The 21,253-nt window shown below is 42.7% G+C and overlaps 1 protein-coding gene across 2 annotated transcripts in view; it reads left to right on the top strand.

The window, feature by feature from the left end:
• Positions 1–19,413, top strand: part of LOC147009857 (multidrug resistance-associated protein 1-like) — a 124,107-nt gene extending 104,694 nt beyond the window's left edge. For both annotated transcript variants that reach the window (XM_085861383.1, XM_085861384.1), the window contains exons 24-31: positions 8,048–8,247; positions 8,367–8,493; positions 13,484–13,585; positions 14,310–14,453; positions 15,918–16,076; positions 17,770–17,936; positions 18,046–18,240; positions 18,675–19,413. In XM_085861383.1, the coding sequence (XP_085717509.1) occupies positions 8,048–8,247; positions 8,367–8,493; positions 13,484–13,585; positions 14,310–14,453; positions 15,918–16,076; positions 17,770–17,936; positions 18,046–18,240; positions 18,675–18,783 (1,203 nt within the window). In that variant the 3' untranslated portion in view covers positions 18,784–19,413. The remainder of the gene's footprint in view (positions 1–8,047; positions 8,248–8,366; positions 8,494–13,483; positions 13,586–14,309; positions 14,454–15,917; positions 16,077–17,769; positions 17,937–18,045; positions 18,241–18,674) is intronic.
• The last annotated feature ends 1,840 nt before the right edge of the window (positions 19,414–21,253 follow it).

Here is a 21,253-nt window from a genome sequence, read left to right on the forward strand (position 1 = left end):
AAAATTGCTATATCTGATCATTGTTTTATTTTTCACTTGGCATTGTTCTCTGAAATTATGATTGTGCACTATTGAGCAGCAATTTAAACTTTGCTGAATTTCCAAGTAGTTTCTGTGGGTCTCTGATTGCCTGTTGAATTCGTGTGACATGAATATGTTTCGCAGCCGGAAACACAGGCAAGATGTGGCTGCTTCTCCAGAAACTACATGCAATTTCAGCGTTGTTGCATCTCCTATTCTAGTTAGAGAGCTGACTGAGCTTCATTCTCAAATTTGCGCCCAAAAGGTTTGTTGATCTCATTGGCCAGTGAAGACCATCCGATTTATAAAAAGTGATGTCTTAAGTGCGGCTTTCTTGGGGTGAAGGATTATTTGATCCTTCAAGTAGACCCTTCTAGCCCTTCCAATCTAAACATCACGCCAAAACTGCCCCTTCGGTATTTGGACACATAGTGTGAGATGTGTTTTACATTTGTTAAGAAGTTTTAATCCCTGGGGTTAACGGATAAGAAAGGGCTAATTAAGGGTTCATTAAGAGTTCAATCTTAAATTGGTGCCCAACACCCGTTCTGATCTCATAAGATTGCTTCACCCACCCACGAACTAAATTCATCACTAAAGAACGATTTTTGTCTGGGGTTTACGGATAAGAAGGGTTTTGAGGGCACAAGGGTCTTCACATAGCCCTTGGAAAAATAATTTGAGTGAGCTGACGCCCATTCATTTACATGTCGGGGGTCTATAGATAGTTACAAAAAACACAAATTACAACCATTTAAGAAACCATAGTGCCTGGAGTTAATGAATAAGAAAGGCCAATTAAGGGATCAATCTCAATTTGGCGCCCAACACCCGTTCTGATCTCATAAGATTGCTTCACCCACCCACTAACTAAATTCATCACTTAAGAACGTGTTTTGTCTGGGGTTTACAGATAAGAAGGGTCTTAAGGGTGCAAGGGTCTTCACATAGCATCTGGAATACAAATTACAACCACATTCTGAATGCCTGGTTCCATTGTGTTGTCTTCATTGACAACCGTTTTATGAACGTAGAATATGCTCTGGATGCGTAGATATAAATTAGGAAATAGATGAGGAAATATAAATTTGTGGGACAAGGTTAAAATTTTTCACTTTTTCGAGATCCACTTCTACCAGCACAGGTACCATTTTGCGGGGCGACCTTGACGATGAGATGATTCGCAAACTGAGAAATTCTCTACTCATCCGGTATATGCTTAAAGTTTATATGAACATCGCCAGTGTATCACCGTACAAATAAACGAATTAGATAAGACCAGAATAATCTCCACTTGTCTTTCGACATGTCTCCGATGACCAGCGCCAACAGCTGCAGCTATGCCCATGTATGGCATTGCACTCACTGAGCTGACCGATTTGTTTTTCTCCATGAACCGGCAGAACTACGTAAAATGGATGGCCAAATACCGTTTGGATCTCATGAATATAGAAATTACACATCCAGGATTGACCAACACTGAACGCTGGAGCGTTCTCGGTTGGAAGGACCAATAACGAGTTTGCATGCCTTCCAGTTGACCTCCCATTAGAGCAGACAGTCAATGCAGATGCAGCATCGAGGATGACTGGATTCACATTAGCGACAAACAACTACACTGCGCACGTTCGTTGGAGTGTGCCGAAGGGCAGTCGTGCAGCAATTGCAAGTGAGGCCTTAGCTATGGCCGGACTGGTACATCATAGCGACACTCAAATGGAACTCAGTCCATCGAGAATCAAACGCGACAACGAGGATCTCAAGCGAATCACCTCAAGCATTGTCTCGTCGGTAAATCCATTCGCCATCGGTACCGATGCGCCGCTAATCAATATCAGCACAGGGAAGTGTGTCCCCGTTGCCGTCAAGAATTCTCTGCTCAGTGTACCGCAGGAAGGTCGCAGGATGCATGAGAAATTCGTTCGCGAATGCCTTGATGATCCGACACACTTTGAGCGACCGATTACCTGCAACAAACTTTTGACATTTGCGAAACAGTGCGTAACCAACCGACGTGCCCACAGAACTCAAAGGAGGCAGAACTGAAATGTACAAGCCAGTTACTCGGAAGACTAGCCTTCATCGCGGCTAAGGCCGAAGTGGACCTTGAATTCCTCTTCACATTTCCACTCACACCTGTTCTGTTGTCTATGTGTAAGCGTGATGGTTTAATGGTGCACACAGCAAAGAGCGCCCTTTTCGACAAGCTGGAGAAAACAGTACCTGATCACGGCCATCCGACTGATGTGAAGGTCCATCTGATAGATGGAAATTTTCTCCTTCATTGCCTACCGCCAAACCTACCCCTGACTTACGGTGGTCTGTCACGGGGTATCCTCGTTGCGGCCTTATCCCACCAGTCAAAACGTATAGACATAGCGTTTGACACTTACGAGGAACCTTCTTTTAAGGACTGCAAACGGGAAAGACGAGGAGCCGAAGAGCAACGTTACGTTATCAGTGGCCCGGACCAGATAAGACCGAAGAACATTGAGAAAGCTCTGAAATCGAGTTCCTTCAAGAGAGCTCTACCGGAATTCATGATGGATGACTGGGCTGGGGAGCAGTACCGACACATTCTGGAAGGAAGAATCGTTTTCCTCGGTGTCAACGGTAAATGTGCCAAGTATTCTGTTGTGAATGGTGGAGTGCAGAAAGAATTAATTCAAGATCTGTTCTGTAATCACCCAGAGGCAGACACGAGATTGTGCTTCCATTTGACAGTGGCTGACCTTGATTGTCAAGATGGCGATATTGTAGTACGTGCTTCGGACACCGACATGCTGGTGTTTCTCCTTCACCATGTTCATCGATTTACATGTACAATTTGGATGGAAGTTGGGATGTCCGGTAAGGATAAACGACGCGACGTGAACGTTACTAATGTAGAGCAGCGCAAATGGGTCCGGATGTGTGCGCAGCTCTGCCTGGCCTGCATGCATTCACGGGATGTGACGACACATCAGCATTCGCAAGGAAAGGGAAGAAACGGCCGTATGATATGATGTGTGCCCACGACAAGTTCATTCGGGCTTTTTCATCCCTCAGCTACAAAGAGCCGGACGATGAAATGTTTGCCGTCCTCGAGGAGTTCGTCTGCCTCATGTACAGTGCGAAAAAGACCACGACGCTGAACAACTACCGATTCGATGTTGTCAATCGCACGCATAACCGCAAATCGAATTCCATGCGACCGTTCGACAAACCGAAGAACATCGAAGGCAGCAGCATCCTGCCTTGCTCAGCTGAGTTGCGGCCACATAGTGTAAGGACTGGTTTTGTGGCTACAATGTGGGGCAGTTCCCATCTGGCTACCATACCGAAATCTCCAACTGCGGGATGGGAAATCGTTGATGGTCACTATCAAGTCATCTGGTTTGATGGACATCAACTGCCCCAGGTGCTTGTTCCAAAAATGTATCTGTTCGTGTACCAGACGTAGACCCATCTTCGAGCACATTCGACAGATTTCTTATATCATTCTGTGTTTACGGCATTGTCATGTCATCTCCCTCTGACTGTTAGCACAGGGACGATAATTTGTAGTAACCTAATAAAACTCATAATGACAGTGACAGTGCATCGTATAGTCACCCTCTTCACTTTCAATTTCCTTATGCTATGTTCATTTTTCGACCCCCAATGTGTTGAATTGTCCCCCGGTTTTGCACAACATGGCCCGTCAGTGTATATCAAATCGATTTCACTGAGAATGTTGTGTGTTCATCTTGCCTTTCTATCACTTGCGTTTGATGATCATCGTGCCACATATATTACAATACACATTACAATCAACATAGACTTCAACCGCGTCATCGCTTTTTTTTCATTATCTCAATGTGCCCTCTGCCTCACGTGTTTCCGTCTCCGGCTATGTGAAGACCCTTGCGCCCTTAAGACCCTTCTTATCCATAAACCGCAGACAAAAATCGTTCTTAAGTGATGAATTTAGTTAGTGGGTGGGTGAAGCAATCTTATGAGATCAGAACGAGTGTTGGGTGCCAAATTGAGATTGAACCCTTAATGAACCCTTAATTAGCCCTTTCTTATTCATTAACCCCAGGCACTATGGTTTCTTAAATGGTTGTAATTTGTGTTTTTTGTAACTATCTATAGACCCCCCGTCATGTAAATGAATGGGCGTCAGCTCCATCAAATTATTTTTCCAAGGGCTATGTGAAGACCCTTGCACCCTTAAGACCCTTCTTATCCGTAAACCCCAGACAAAAATTGTTCTTAAGTGATGAATTTAGTTGGTGGATGGGTAAAGCAATCTTATGAGATCAGAACGGGTGTTGGGCGCCAATTTGAGATTGAACTCTTAATGAACCCGTAATTAGCCCTTTCTTATCCGTTAACCCCAGGGATTAAAACGTCTTAACAAATGTAATTAAAATACATCTCACACTGTGTGTCCAAATACCGAGGGGGCAGTTTGGGCACGATGTTTAGATTGGAAGGGCTAGAAGGGTCTACTTGAAGGATCAAATAATCCTTAACCCCAAGAAAGCCGCACTTAAGAAATCACTTTTTTTATAAATCGGATGGTCTTCACTGGCTAATGAGATCAACAAACCTTTTGGGCGCAAATTTGAGAATGAAGCTCAGCCAGCTCTCCAACTACTCCATTGTGTACTTAAAAAAATTAAAAAATAGGATTTTCATGTGCAAAAAATATGCAAAGTTTTTTTTTTTTTTTTTTTTTTTTTCAGAAGTATGCAAAGTGCATATTATATAAACATATAAAGTGCATATTATATAAACATATAAAGTGCATATTATATAAACATATAAAGTGCATATTATATAAACATATAAAGTGCATATTATATAAACATATAAAGTGCATATTATATAAAGTGCATAATATATATATATATATATATATATATATATATATATATATATATATATATATATATATATATATATATATATATACATTTTATTATATAAACACACTTGAGGGCAAGTCAGAAAATGAGAGCAGCAAGGAGCCATCAAGTTTTAGCTTGATGAAGCTGTTAAACCTCGTGACATTCTTTGGAGAGTAACTGCATCTTGCTACAAATTGTATGGCTCGGAACAAAATGTATACAAATGGTATGAACGGGTTTAGAAAGGGATGATTGAGCGTATGGCATGAACAATGGACATGACGACCAGTGTCTGCTGCCACAGAGGACTCTGGCCCGGTTGCAGAAAATTCCCTCATCCTTAAGGAAAGATTCCCCTTCAGGTACACTGTGATTCTTTGGCGAAGGATTTCTTTGAAGGCTGTTGCATAAACAACCCTGAGGAAATCCTCAAGTAAGGATTTCCTAAAGGTTGAGGAAATCCTTAGGAGCCATTGCTGTGCTTGGCAACCAATCAGATGAGACAGGAAGAGGTGTCCAAAAGCTCGATGGTGGCGAAGCGATCTACAAACTGGCTTCAGGAGGAGACAGAAGCACTCGTGGAGGCTTTTCTCAAGCACAAGAGAGACAATACATTGTTTAGTTGTATTATGTGTGTTGTTGAAGTTCTTGCATGTTTAATTACAAAACTTTAAATATAAATAGTTTATAATTGTTAAGAATCCCTCCTATTTGGAAAAGACCTGGGACTCACAGGGCAAATCGGGACTCACCCGAGTCAAACAAGGCCCCACACGTCTCTCTGCGGCTCGGGATTGACACGTTATGGACCTAGTAACATAGGACCTGTTCAATCTATTTATTACGTACACAGTTGACATATTTCCTGGGGTCACTATCGGTATCAATTGAATTGGTATCTAAATAGCCTGAACACGACGTAATAAATGTTCGCATCATGAAAATACCAGAACACGAGCAGCATGGATGAACAATTCGTTCAGCTGCACCTGCAGTACCTGCAACAGACCATACCTTTCCATCGGCTCAGATTTCACATGTTAAATACTGTGGGATTGTCAGTTCAATGGACTTTATAAATAGATTATTTAAAACATATTTTTGTGGAAATGGCTCCTGAGGGATCAAAGATCCTTCGTATAATTCTAGTTATTCCTTGACACGTGTTTTAGATCAGGGTAATATCATCATAGACATCAAGCGGGTGGAGGCGGTCTCTGAAAACACGTTCGTGACGTCTCGTGCGGTGATAATCGACCTCTTTGTGACCAATTTCCATGAAGAGCGCTATTTGGAAACCCAAAGGTTGGCGTTTCGGGATGGGGGAGTGTTCCCTTGAGTTTAAGGAAAAACTTGAGGAATATTGGAATATGCAGTGATCCTCAAATTCAGGATGTCCTTCAGGGCAAACTTGAGGAAATGTTTTCAGTAAATTCTCAAATCTTTCCAAAAGAATGTTTAATGCAACCGGGCTGCTGCCCTTTTTGGAAGTGTTCACACCATTTGTACACATTTATTTATTTATTTATTTTTTTGTCCAAGACATGCATCCAGTTTGTAGCAATGTGTAGTTATTCTCCTAAGAATGTCATATGGTTTGACATCTTCACGAACAGAAACCTGCCGGCTTCTTCCTGCCTCACGGTGCGCTCTTGTTGTGGGACAGCGTATTTACAGCACGATTACTGACGTCACACACGGGGGACTCTTATATTAAATGGTCAACATATGACTCGCACTTGTCCCTGAAATATCAGACAAAATACAATTGTATCACATGCATGAAATTAGTGACAGTGAAACTCAATTTATTTATTGACTTGCCTTCTTACATACTAGATAATGGTCAGATTTATTAATTTCCCCTTTTTTTGTTTCAGTTAAGTTTCTGGTTCAGTACTGCCTACATTATTAGCCCCCGTTGGACTTTGTCTGAAACGGGGGCTGATGGATTTGGTCTCGATTTTTGTGTGCGTGCGTGCATCCGCAACCATATCTCGGACATGTATGGACTGATTTTATTCTTTCTTGACACAGACGGCACATTATAGTATACATATGCACATCATTTTGTTTCGCGATGCGATCAAAGATAGCCAACTGGTGGCCATTTTAGTTGTAAAAAAAATAACCCCGATGTTGAACTCGTCCTCAACCATTTGTCGGACATGCATTTGCTGATGTTGTTCAAACTTGGCACACAAATAATGAATGATGGCTTACATATGCCAGTCATATTTTGTTTCAAGATCACATCCAAGATGGCCGACTGGCGGCCATTTTGTTATTTCAATGTGTCCCAAACCATTTCTCAGACATGCATGGTCTGATTTGGTTCAAGCTTGGTACAAGCACAGTACATGATGGCACACATGTGCACCTCACTTTATTTTGCGATCTGATCAAAGATGGCCGACTGGTAGACAGGCGGCCATTTTAGTTGTAATAAAAACCCGTTATCAAACACATCCTAAACCATTTGTCGGGCATGCATTTACCAATCTTATTCTAACTTGGTACACAGATAATGATGGCTTACATATGCACGTCTCCCCCTCCCCCCACCGAGATCAGATCCAAGATGGCCGACTGGTGGCCATTTTGTTCCTTGAACATGTCCCCAACCATTTATCCGACATGTATGGTCTGATTTTGTTCAAAAGTGGCATAAGCACAGTACACGATGGCATACACTTGCACCTAACTTTATTTTGTGATCTGATCGAAGATGGCTGACTGGTAGACTGGCGACCATTTTAGTTGTAAATATAAATGGACTAGCCCTTTAACTCGGTACAATACAATTACTAAAACAACAGGGGCAATGACATTTTATGTATTTTTATTTTTATTTTTATTTTTTCCTTGTTTATTTTGATCTCGCTTTTAAAACTTTTGATTGGGTTGCCTTATTTGGATGACTAGCCATTCCCCTTGGATCTGAATATTGCACTACATTCATCATCACACGTTTGTGTTCCTCTGAACTCGGCTCAAGTATCAATTGCTTTTATTTGATGTGTGTGCTTCAGCTATTTATATGTTTGATATCTACAAAGTGTTCCCTAATGTTTTTAATCTCCTTACCTTATCGTTTATTAATTCCCTCTCTCTGGTTTGTCCCTGCGCTCCATGCTTCCATGAGGCAGAGGTTTTACGTAGCGTCATCCCGCCAGCTGAAACGGCTCGAATCGGTCAGCCGCTCCCCAATATACTCTCACTTCAGTGAGACTGTGATGGGTGCGTCGGTGATACGGGCCTATGGGGAGCAGGCATGCTTTGTGGGCCGAAATGACTTTCTTGTTGATGATAATCATCGAAGTTACTACACAAGCATCACAGCGAACAGGTGTTTTAAAATTATTTTTTAAGTTATTTGAAGTGCATCAGATGCATACACTGTTTTGGACTTGTGCTATTTCATGTTCTCGATGTAGCAGTTCATCAGAGGGATATGCTTGGTTTCAGGTGGTTGGCAGTGCGATTGGAGGCTGTGGGAAATTGCGTGGTGCTCTTCGCTTCCGTCTTCGCTGTGTTTTACCGTGACACCCTCAGTCCTGGTCTGGTTGGACTGTCCATCACATATGCCCTCCAGGTACCAGGCAGCTCTTCAGTATTTTCGATTGCATGAAAATGAAGATGAGCCACATAAATTTTAGTAATTTGGAAAAAAAATCATAATTTATTTTCATCTCTGGGGTTTTTCCCTCCCCCCCTTTTCCCATTCCCCACCCCCCCTTTCCCATTTAATATTTAAATTTTTTTTTTTGTATACCTTGTCAAGGCTCGTGTGAGAGCTAACACACAACGCACAGCAAGGGGGGCATGAGACAAGAGGGGTGGGAGCAGGAAGGACAAAACGATGAGGAACAGAGACATTAGATCTGTGGAAGTGAGAGGGATGGGGTGGGGGACATGGGGTATACGAGATGGACATTACAGGGACTTTCAGGAAAGAAAGCAGGGAATTTGAAGGAGGTGGGCTTTGGTGGATTAGAGCCTGGTGTTGGTGCAGTGGTTAGGGCAGCGGCTTGGGATCCAAAAGGTCCTGAGTTCAAGCCCCGTTGGGCCACTGAAGTTATACACCAGCTGGTTGACTCAGCCTGTCATCCTTCCGAGGTCGGTGAAATGAGTACCAGTATACTGGGGCGGTGTATATCCTGGTTAAAATAGGTGTACCATATCCCTGTGTCGTAAGAGGCGACCAGGGTTGCGTCAGGAAGGGCATCCGGCGTAAAAAAAAAAAACTTGTGCCAAATCACTATGCGGATCATACGGATGATCCGCTGTGGCGACCCCTAATGGGAGCAGCCGAAAGAAGAAGAAAGAAAGAAGAAGGGCTTGGGTGGATTATCGGGGGTAGAAAAGATCGCGGATTTGGATGGGGGATGATAACAGGTGGTGGTGAACAGCTGTTTTGAATACCTGGAGGGAAGAATGGGAATGAATAGAGTGAGGGAGTTTATTCCAAAGGTGGGAAAAAAGAGGAATGAAAGAGTGAAGGTGAGCAGTGATTCGTGATTTTGGTAGTTTTACCAGAAGGGAGTTGTTGGCGGACTTGAGCGCCCTGCGGAAATGTGGTGGGGATAAATTGCAGAGAGAGAGAGCAGGGGGGGGGGGGGAGGGCGATGCTGGAGAGGAGTCGGTAGAAGACAGAAAGACCACCGACCAACCTGCGGTGATTGAGTGAGAGGCCCAAAGACTCGGCTACATTGCGGGAGATGCCGATGATCTTAAATGCCCTGGTTTCGACAGCGTGAAGCCGAGAAAGGTGGGAGGCAGGAGCACCAGCCCAGAGGGGAGAGCAGTTCTCCATCAGGCTGCGGACAAAAGCTTTGTAAGTGGTCAGGAGCTCAGATGGGCCGAGGAAGGACTTTGCACGACGGAGGATTCCCAATCAGCGACTGGCTTTGGATGCGAGGTTTGAAATGTGGCTTTCCCAGGAAAGGTCATGGAAGATAGTGAGACCCAGAAGCTTGAAAGAAAGGACTTCTTCCAGAGGATTGTTGAGATAGTGGATGGGGGCGGGGGCGGGGGAGGGGTTCTAAACGGTCCTTTCGAAGAGACATAGTGAGAGTGTGAGATTTGTCTGGATTGAAAGACATGTTCCACGTGTTGGACCAGTTTGTGATTTTATCCAGATCTGCAGTGAGCGAAGAAGCTGCTGCTTGCCGGTCTGAGGGATGACCGATGGTACGGCAGAGGGTGGAGTCATCAGCAAAGAGATATAGAGGATTTTCCAGAGAGTCGGAGAGATCATTGATGAAAACCAGAAAAAGAACAGGGCCCAGAACTCCATTTCGGGCCACACAGAGGGTGAGCAAGAGCAGAAGAGCAGGCTTTGAGGACACGTGGGCTGATGCCGTCTGGACCGGTTGCAGAATCTGAGTCGAGGTTTCACGGCAAGCTCTCCACCTTGTCAGGAGAAAAGAACACAGAGTCCAGGGACAGTTGGGTGCGACTGGGTAAGATGGGTAGAAAAGTGATGGGTTTTGGACACAAGATTTAGCTGCAAATGGCATTGCAAACACCGAGTTTGCAAACACTGCAAACACCGAGTTTAGACATTCAGCTTTTTCATGTGCGGTATCAGCAGTGCGGCCATTTGAGGTAAGGGAGGGGATGGAGGGGGAACATACACCAGAAACAGATTTGATTAGACGCCACCAGGATTTTGAGGAGGGAGAGAGGTTTGAGAGTTCAGACTTGAGATTAAAAAGATGTTTTCTGGCTCTACTGAGCATAGATACACACTTGTTCTAAGCTTTATGAAAGGAAATGAGATTGCCCTCAGTTGAGTTTGCTTTCCATGAGGCAAAGGCAAGTTGTTTCACGACAACTGCCTCTCACCACAAGCTTCAGTGAACCAAGGGCGGGAGGAAGGGTAGGACAACTGAAGACGAGAGGGGATAAATCTGTGCCAGAGGGAGAGCAAGTTTCTTTGAAAGAATTCCCATGATGAGTTGATGTTGGAGAAAGTAGCGATGGGAGACCAGTCTATAAGTTTGATGGCTGCTTGGAGAGCCTGCCAGTCGGCTTGAGTGAAATGCCAGATTAGTCGGCGGTGAGGTGGTTCTCTGATGAATACAATATGTCTTCTTCTTTTTTTTTCTTCTTTTTTTTCATTGCCCACTGCAATATCTTGAACTGAAAATGACGCTCTCGAAATCCCGAGTCCGCCCCGCCCTCAATCCCTAACCCATTCCGCCGTCAAAATCCCAATGCACTTGCACCTTGCCGCAGAACTTCTCGCGTGAAGTTTTATGATTGAAACGTAATCAAATTCTAATAATCTCATAAAATTGGGGAATTGTTCTACCCTTCGAACAACAACAAGCATGGTTGCTTAACCTTTTCAACACTTTGTGGAATATGTCGGGCATTCAAAATGTTCGATGAATGAGACGCATTTGTCCAAGATGCAACAACAAAGTTTAACTGTGTGTGCGCGTGCGTGCGCACGTGTGCAGTCAAACCTGGTTTAAATGACCACTAGATGGAACCCCAAAATGTGGTCTTTGCAGACCGAAATTTCTTGTTGCAGCCAAGCCAAAAAGGCTTTTATTCCAGGCAAGCTGAGACTTCTCTGTCAAATCTAGCAAAAAATAAAGGAACCCACGCTATGGTTGTCATTGACATCCCCCCCTCACCCCCCCAATCCCCTCGCCACAATTTTATTTTCAAACACTGTCTTCTCAAAAATGATTCCAACCATTTGTATGAAGCCTTCAATGTTGTGGTCTAATTCAGTGGTAAACTGCAAGGCCTTTTCCTTCAACTGTTGGCCAGTAGCATTGGATTGTTTGGCCTTTGTCTTGAAACTACTCCTAGCATCGGCGATTGATGTCTTCATTTCCTGTTGTTATCTATCTTCTATGGTCAGCGGAAACATTGAGACGCCGCCAAAAAGTTCTGCTTTTTTCTTCAAAATGTTCTTAGTTTGTGTTTTGCCGACCTTGAGATTCTCCGCTGTTTGCAAGCATTTTTTGTGCTTCTCTTTACGTTCAACTTTCAAACGTAAAGGTGGAAGATGTCATCTTGGTTGTCAGAAAGAAGAATTCATCTGTCAATCTTTAAAACATATTGTGGAAAATTAAAAACCAAAGCTAACATTTTTTCTTTTGTCCTCCCCCCCCCCAACCGCACGCCATCTCCACTTCCACATTTTGAACGGCTGTGCCCAATGACCGAAAGTGACCAAAATGTACAAGCTTCATGTAATACAGTTCCTTTGGAGCATTTTTAAATATTGGTGAAATGTGAAATAATTTATTAAAATTTGGATTGACACAAGCCAAATAAAGTTTATTTTAAGGAGGTTGCGAAATACTGTGCAGTATAGTATAAGCGCTTTGACTGGTGGCCCAGGAGTCTCGTGATCGGTTTCTGCACTGGAGGCGATGTGCAGGTTTTGTAAATTGCTGTAACAATAACGAAAATGGTTGAATACTTTTGTCTCAATGATGAGAACTATACAAGTTTAGGGCATTTCCTGCAGGGTATTTACTGGTCAATGAATATACAGTACACAAGGGTGTCTGCCACACATTCACTCTGAGTACCCATTACCAGTTAATACGATCTCTCAATTCTTGCTGGGAAAAGAAATGTCAAAATAGAATATGCATCCTGGCTGAGGATTTGAGGCCAAAACACAGAAACACTCACTAACTAATGCAGTGTCAGCTGCTGCACTGTTAACTGCAGCATCAGTCAGTCTACATGGCTTTAGAAGCCTTTCGTTAGAAAATCCTCCTGGGGGAAGGAATCGATCTTCAGGCGTCTTTCTGGACATTGTTATATTCAGCCATCATTGGAATCCACTCCGTGCTGATGATGGCCAGAGAATCAGAAAGGTGTCTGTGGATTGATGTCCTCAATTCCTTTTCCTTTTAACTGTTTATTTGGGTCCACAGTAATCATTTTTGGAGGTTGGTTGCAAAAGTAGGTTGGTGGAAGGTCTGTAAAATGGGTATGTGTGTGACCTATGGGATATGAAGGAAGGAGGAAGAGGAGTTTGGTGGAAGGTCGGTAGAGGGGGCATGTATGTAACTTCTGGAGGGCAAACTCAGGAAGGAAGGAGGCAAGGTGGGTCATAATGTTCAGAGAAGAGATTAACAAATCAAAATAATTCATTTGTTCAATGTTCTAATTTATTTTTATTTCCTTTTTATGCAACACTTAAAAACAGTCTATGTACAAGCTACGAGCTAATTTACAACAAAGGCCCTATTGGCAAGGGCATGCCAGTAACGCTCTTGCAAATCAATGTGTGGTACATCATGTTCATGATTGTTTTGCATGGGAGTCGTGGAAAATTGATCACATGCTGTCGGTCAGCCATATGGGCGGAAGTAATGGGTCATTGCTTTCACTGACAATACTCCACTGCGAACACTTTTAAAACGTTTTTTAAAATTTGAGTCAGGCCAACATTTCTTAAATAATTCGACTGAATTGAGATTGATGGAGCGTCTTTGGACGAATGCACCCTAAGTACGTTGTTTTTGGGTTTTTTTTCGTGTTTTAAAAAAAAATTATTATCATTATCATTTGATTCATGATTTGATTTGCTTTGTCTACAGGTGACGATGTCCTTAAGCTGGATGGTTAGAATGTCTTCCGAGCTGGAGACGAACATTGTGGCTGTTGAGCGCATAAAGGAGTATGCAGAAACACCCACCGAGGTTTGAAGTGTGTTGTATGCTTGTCGAGGTGGAAAAAATTCTCAAGAGATAATGGACAAGTTTTGTTGACATTTCTTTTCTTTTTTTTTTCTGGGTGAAGGGGAAAAGTATCTTCAATTTTGATATTTTTATCTGCAAGGTTGTTTAGACCAGTTGAAGAACGTAATGGCACTCATTCTTATGAATGCGTCTTTGACCGGGATTCAATCACAAATTTGGGCTGCTGGTTGCATTGTGATCGAGGTGCTGCTGTGCCGCTTATGCAGTGCCCCTTGTGGATTTGGGCAGTAATTTGGCCAGGGTGCCAGCATCCAATAGTCTACTCTTGTGGGATCATTCACACCCACCAGCAAATGAAAATGGACGTCGACGTAACGTTCTCTCCAAGCCGTAGCATACTCGTTGATGCAGAACACATATTTGTGGGGCATCAAGGGGACTGTTTGTCATTGGATTGGAAATAAACCACAGGCGAGACTGCTCAAAGGCAAGTACGCTTCCCATGAGGTATCCTATCCGTGATATTCCATGAGTTTAATGTGTATAACTTGGGGCTGTAAGTGAAGTTGATGTTTGTATCTGTGATTGTCCCAACTCATGAGCAGCACAGATGTCTATTTGAGGTTCGGATATGACTTTTGACTTGATTTTTGATCCACCCTCCCTTCCCCCACCCCTCATTCACTTGATTTATTAACTTTTTTAAAAAAAATGTATGTGCCAGGCTCCTTGGCTGGAATCAAAACGACCACCAGATGGATGGCCGAGTGAAGGCCGCCTGGAGTTCCACAAATACAGTGTTCGCTACCGGCAAGGACTAGACTTGGTCCTCAAGAACTTGTCGTTCAACATTTGTGGGGGTGAAAAGGTAAGAGAAAGAGTAGATGACTGTTCTTCGGGTCAGCAGTCGGTTGGAGTTGCGTTTCTTCTTCTTCAATGGAAGCTTTTCATTTCTGACTCAACTTCACAATATGACACCAAGCATTATTCACCTCCGCCATCGAAGATGAACGGAGGTTACTGTTTTCACCCCTGTCTGTTTGTTTGTTTGTTTGTTTGTTTGTGAACAGTATTACGGAAAAACTCTTGGACGGATTTCGACGAAACTTGGTGGGGGGATTAGGTATGGTCCAAGGATCATGCCATTAGATTTTGGACTTGTCCAAAGTCCAATATGGCCCCTCTGGCGGCCATTTTGAAAATATTTGAACTTTTGTTTTTGCATTTCTACATGTTTTAAGTGATTTCCAACAAAAAAAAATTGTTGGAGGGAAAAAAAAAACAGTTTTGCAACTTTTTTTTTCAAAAAAATTTCGATTTTTTTTGTTGGGCATTTCTACATGCGTGTCGATCTAGTTTAGTTTATTCAATCGTGGTTCAGTAGAGTCTGATCCGTTTTGACCTACAATGAATAGGATATCAGGTTCACTTAAGTGACCCAGCAGTATTGGCGGCGGAGGTTTTGCACTCTACCGAGTACTCCCCTCTAGTTAACCTCCGCCATTTTCGAAGATGGATGGAGGTTACTGCTTTCACCCCTTTCTGTTTGTTTGTTTGAACAGTATTACGGAAAAACTCCTCGACGGATTTCGACAAAACTTGGCGGGGGGGGTGAGGTCCGGTCCAAGGATCATGCGATTAGATTTTGGACTTGGCCCAAAATCCAATATGGCGACCAATTTGAAAATATATTTGAATATTTTTTTTTGCATTTCTACATGTTTTAAGTGATTTCCAACCCCCCCCCAAAAAAAATTGTTAGAAAAAAAAAATTTTGCTAATTTTTTTTCAACAAAATTTCGATTTTTTTTTTGCACTTCTACATGTTTTAAGTGATTTCCAACCCCCCCCCCAAAAAAAATAAATTGTTAGAGAAAAAAAAGAAAAAAACTCACCCGACCACTCTTCTTAGCGGTCGGGCGTCGAATGTCAGGGGGGTCGTGTCAAAACTTTCAAATTGCGATAAAAACGCCATTTCAAGTCCGATTGACTTCCAAGTTATGATCATGACCAAACTAAGTGCTATAACTCATTAAACAGTCGCACTATCGACTTATAAGAACCAAATTGATTTCCAGGTTTTTGTTTTTTCAAAGATCATGGAGATATGACAAAGTTATTCTGGCAATTCCTTGCTCAACGGGCAATTTTATTTTGAAGTTTTCTCACGTCTATCATAAATATCTGTTTCGTTCGATGCGTGCTAAATTAAAACGTTGTTTGGTGGAAATGTATTGGCCCTTGACATTACATCATTACTAAAACCATATCTTTGTTTCAGAAATTGTCTCCATTCTTATTGGTATCATTCTAAATGTCTTGTGTCGCTCAGATCGGCATTGTGGGTCGGACTGGTGCCGGGAAGTCCTCGTTGGCTCTCTGCTTGTTCCGAATGATTGAGGCTGCAGAAGGAAAGATCTGCATCGATGACCTGGACATCTCCACCATTGGGCTTGGCGACCTTCGCTCCAGGCTCACTATAATCCCACAGGTCTGCATTGATACGTTGCAACACTATTTTAACAAAAGTCACTGGACAGACTGCACAGAAAGTCTACTTTCTCTTCTGCCCTCCTTCTGTGCATGAGGGAGAGCATGATAGGACTTCTCTGCCCTCCCTCCCTTTCCATAAATTGCAGACTGGACAGTTGCTCTCGCATCTGCTACCAGTGTTTTTATTTTTATTTTTAAACTTTCAAGGTGGCATTCTCTTTCCTTCCTTGCATTGCACATTCCATAGTTTTTCAATATTTTTACAACCAGTTATAGGCATGAGATGTAAGCACCATGCATCCCTGGAGTTATTGCACCACATGGCATGTTTCCACATATTGCAAGCTGCAGGATCCCTGCTCTTTGAATGTCATGCGATGCCGTGCATTGATCACATTTGTGAATGGTATCAGCGTCATCTGCTGGTTACAACAGGTCTTTCATGATCACATTGCGACAAGTTGTTTTCTTGGTGGCTTGAAAAGGGTTAAGGAATCAATGCAGTATTCAATTGCCATCGAGAATATAAATATGATTTTTGGACACAGCAGTATAAATCAAACCATTTACCGTCTTCATCATACAGAAGTCGAGAATGACAGAGACAGAGACAGATTAAATTGAATTAAACGAGATGGGCACTCGGTAGAGCACGTACCTCCACCACGTAATGCCTGATCCACGAGAACATATCGGGCCCAATACATTTTTGAAATATCATGCTGTGCAGTTCAATATCGTTTTTTGGCCCTATTTCTCAATGGTGAAGAATCACTTGAAAAATTAAATAATTCTCGTGTTCAGATCCAGATTCGGACCTTCACCAAAATTGAACCAATTCTTCCTTGCCACACACCCAACCTGTCCACCAAGTTTCGTCCGAATCCGTCCACAATGTTTTGAGATGTCGTGCTATGTATTAGTTTAGCTCCATCTCTCAATGGTGAAGAATCACTTTGAAAATTCGAGAATCCGGATCTTCACCAAAATCTAATCAGTTCATCTTTGTCGCACACCGAATCTGTCCACAAAATTTCATCCAGATCCGTCCACAAGTTTTTGAGAGATCCTGCACACAAACAGACAAACAAACAGAAAGGGGTGAAAACGTAACCTCCTTCACCTTCGGTGGCGGATGTAATTATCAGATCTGGATCTGGAATTGAATCTTCACGAAAATTGAATTAATTCTTCCTTGTCACACATCCACCATGTCCACCAAGTTTTGTCCGAATCTGCCCGCAACTTTTTGAGATGTACTGCACACAAACAGACAGATAGACAGAAAGGGTGAAAACATAACCTCCTTCACCTTCAGTGGTGGAGGTAATTATGAAAGCTGTTTAAAAAGTTGCACATTGTTTTGGACCACCCTGCAGATTTAAATAGATGTCCTTTGGAAGATTTTAAAGGTCGCAGTTGGCCATTGCGTGATCTTAAAGGTGGTACTCGTGGGCTGTAGTTTGGCCAAATTCTTAATTCTTACACCAACTTGCAGCATGCTGCAACCTGTCCAGAGCTGGTTCTCACCTGTGGAAATGTTCATGATGAGTCAGAAAGCCCTTTTACTATGGTCTGGAGCTTTGGTTATTTTTAAATAATTATTTTCTGGAATGAACCAGAAAAGGCTCTACTTTTGATGGTGGATGTGTGGTGTGTATGATTCCTGCATTTTTGGTTTCATCACACAGGATCCTGTTTTGTTTTCGGGGACTCTGCGAATGAACCTGGACCCATTTGTCTCTCAATCTGATGATGACGTTTGGCGAGCACTGGAATTGGCCCACTTGAGTGCTTTCGTCTCCTCGCTACCTGATGGACTGCAGCACATTTGCACCGAGGGTGGAGAAAACTTGAGGTGATTGGAGTGTGGGGTGCAAGGGATGGGGGTGGAGGGGTGTTTTGGGGGGAGCATGAAGACTGGGCATTATAATTAAATTGAGACAAATCTGTCAATCCTTATGCAGTGTTGGACAGAGGCAACTGGTGTGCCTGGCCCGCGCGTTGCTGCGCAAATCCCGGCTGTTGATCCTTGATGAGGCGACCGCGGCTGTAGATTTGAAGACAGATGACCTTATTCAGAACACGATCCGTGTGGAGTTCCATGACTGCACTGTGCTGACCATTGCTCACCGACTGAACACGATCATGGACTACACTCGGTAAAAAACAGCTTGGTCGTGTGAAATAACCAAGGCATTTTGAGACAGCCATAGATGTGTCTAGATTTTTCAATTTTTTAAAGATTATGACCCCAAAGAGGAGGTGTTTGCTCTCAGTATTTTAATTTTCAGTCTTGGACAAGTGTCTGCTTTCAGGCCTCGGCTTTATTGATAGCTGTTTAATATGCACGGCTTTCCGGGCAACCCCTGTGCTGTTTGAGACCACGAGAGAGGGGAGCGATTGTCTATGAATTTCTGTGATTTATTTATTCATTTATTTTTGTTTTGTTGTTAGCGATTGGTCTTGATTTATTTACACATGTGTTGTTAAATTGTTCCTCCGGAATTTGAGTAAAGGAACGTGCTTTGTTTTCAAGGTTTGTTTTGCTCGTTGTACTTCTGCCCTCTAATTGCAAAGTGCGCACCATCCTCAGGGTGATCGTGCTGGACCACGGTGAGATCGCCGAGTTTGACAGCCCAACCGCTCTGCTGGCCAAGCGAGGGGTTTTCTACAACATGGCGCGGGACGCGGGGCTCACCTGAGCCTTGAGTCCATCTCACAGCTCAGCCTGTTGTGTCGTTATTCTATTTGACATGAATCCTCTCCCATGTTCACACCCAGTCGTCTGTGTGCGTGTGCCCTTCTTTCCATGTGCCTTTTTTAAAATTTGGCTCAAATGACCGAAGCTGAGCAAAAATGCCATCTGGTCTCTATTTCATTGAAGCATTAAGTCTGCATAGGCAGGCAATATTTGGATTTCATTTCCATTTGGATTTGTGATGACAACAGCTTTTGTTGCATGAGGAGTCTGTTTACATTGGATCGAAGGTCAAGTCAAATTGCTTTGAAGCCCACTTCTCCCATTGTTCAAAAATGACCTCTTGTTTGGGTTTTTTTTAATATATATTTTTTTGGTTTTCTACTGTAAAGGGTGGGGATTGGTTGGGGCAGTGCATCTGGACAAACCACAAGCATACGATGCAGAATGTAACTTCACTGCAAACTTTATTTATTCAAACTGGTTTGTAATGCTGATTTTTGGAGATTCCATTGCATTGTTAGAATACTTTTTGTGCAAATATTTTGTATGTTTCTTGAGGCGATAAAAACAAACCAAAAAAAATAATAAAAAAACCAATGTCACCCGCAGGGTGACCCGTATCTTACCAAAAGGTGACCACGTGTGACTTCTTTAAGGTTTGCCTCATAATGTCACCAAATGACGTCATAATGTCTCAAGCTTGACATATTTAGAAAGCACTCATCGAGGTGTTCAATTTGAGGTACTACACGATATGGTTCCTAAAACTTGAAAATTTGACCTTGGGGTCAAATATGTTTGACCTAAGGCGCTAACCATGAAGGTCAAGGCCAATCGCCACCAAAAATTAATCAGCTGAGCGCCAGACCATGAACTATATTCCCATGAAGTGTGAAGACGATTCGATCAAAATTACTAAAAAAATAAGGGTTTCGTCAATTCCCCTGATTTGCGACAAAGTGACCTTGACCTTTGACCTTGACCTTCAAGATTTTATGCGCTGAAAGGAACCTCTAGAGGCCTCTGATATGCGAAGTTACAAAAATTTCCAATGATAACTGTGCTCTGCAGAATTTTTTATACGTGATTACAGACCAAAACAAAAAACAACAAAAAAACATATGAAGGTCAAGGCCAATCGCCACCAAAAATTAATCAGCTGAGCGCCAGACCATGAACTATATTCCCATGAAGTTTGAAGACGATCCGATCAAAATTACTCAAAAAATAAGGGTTTCGTCGACTCCCCTGATTTGCGCCAAAATGACCTTGACCTTTGACCTTGACCTTCAAAATTTTGTGCACTGAAAGGGACCTCTATAGGCCTCTGATATGCGAAGTTACAAAAATTTCCGATGATAACTGTGCTCTGCAGAATTTTTTTATATGTGATTACAGACAAACAAACAAACAAACAAAAAACATACAAGCTGACTAACATATCTTGCAAAAACTTCGTTTTGGCAAGATAAAAACATTCGAGTCTCTTCAGTTGTGTTTGTACGTGCCGTGCGACTCGTCCGTATATCTTCCACGAATTGGATTCTCTCGGAGCGTGACCCTTCCGGGGTCCAAAGTACCTGTAGTGATGGAATAGTTTTGGATATCGTTTGCATGTGAACCGATTTGAGTTTTGTTCAACTTCAAGCGTTGTTTTTTTTTTTTTTTGCTCTGGAGGGGTTTTTATTGGATTTCAACACCTTCCAGCTTTATCGTGAAAGTGTGAGAAATCCAGGTGCATGACTACTCTGTATGCACACGCATTTTAATTTTTTTCCCCCAAATAAATATCTCGCTCTTTGGAGCCAAATTATTTGGCTGTAAGTCAAATACCTGACTTGATAACGATCATTCTGGTTCTGCAACTCCCCTAAATCGGTGAAGCTGCATTGGGAAGCCCCGTGGGGCGATTATCTTCCAACAGATTATGCTTGAATGTGCCAAATCATATCGGAACCTTGGTTTGTGCGGTCTTTGGATTGGAGACCTCCATTGAAGGGCTGGGTGTTGTCTGGTGAGGGAGGGCAGGAGAGGTCATTTGGTCGTGTGCTTGTTCTCTGAACTATGTGATCACGGTTCTTTCTTCCTGAAGTGGAATCGGACGTTAAAAAAATAAATAAATTAAAAAATATATACAAACTATCACACTGGTGTGGCTCCTGCAGGGGGTGCTGTATCTTGGAGCTTGCCATCCTTCAGTTTAAGTTGAACCTTGTGTATCACATCGCAGAGTTGGCCATTTCCTCGCTTGGACGTTCGATGGGATAGGTCACGTGATGTGAATGCTAAATATATAGATATAGTTTGACGCTTTAAAAAAAATTGTTTTCTCTGCAACTGCTTGTCTGATCGATGCGAAACTTTATACAAAGGAGGGAGTCTCCACGGAGAATATTTTATTGCCAACTCTGATGTCATAATTCATATGGTCTGGCAGCCATATTGGATTAAAGGGGAAAAAAAAATTGGAC

Source organism: Eptatretus burgeri, chromosome 17, assembly GCF_056783735.1.
Source record: "Eptatretus burgeri isolate ZD-2024b chromosome 17, Ebu_testis_v1, whole genome shotgun sequence".
In the NCBI taxonomy this organism is placed as follows: Eukaryota; Metazoa; Chordata; class Myxini; order Myxiniformes; family Myxinidae; genus Eptatretus; species Eptatretus burgeri.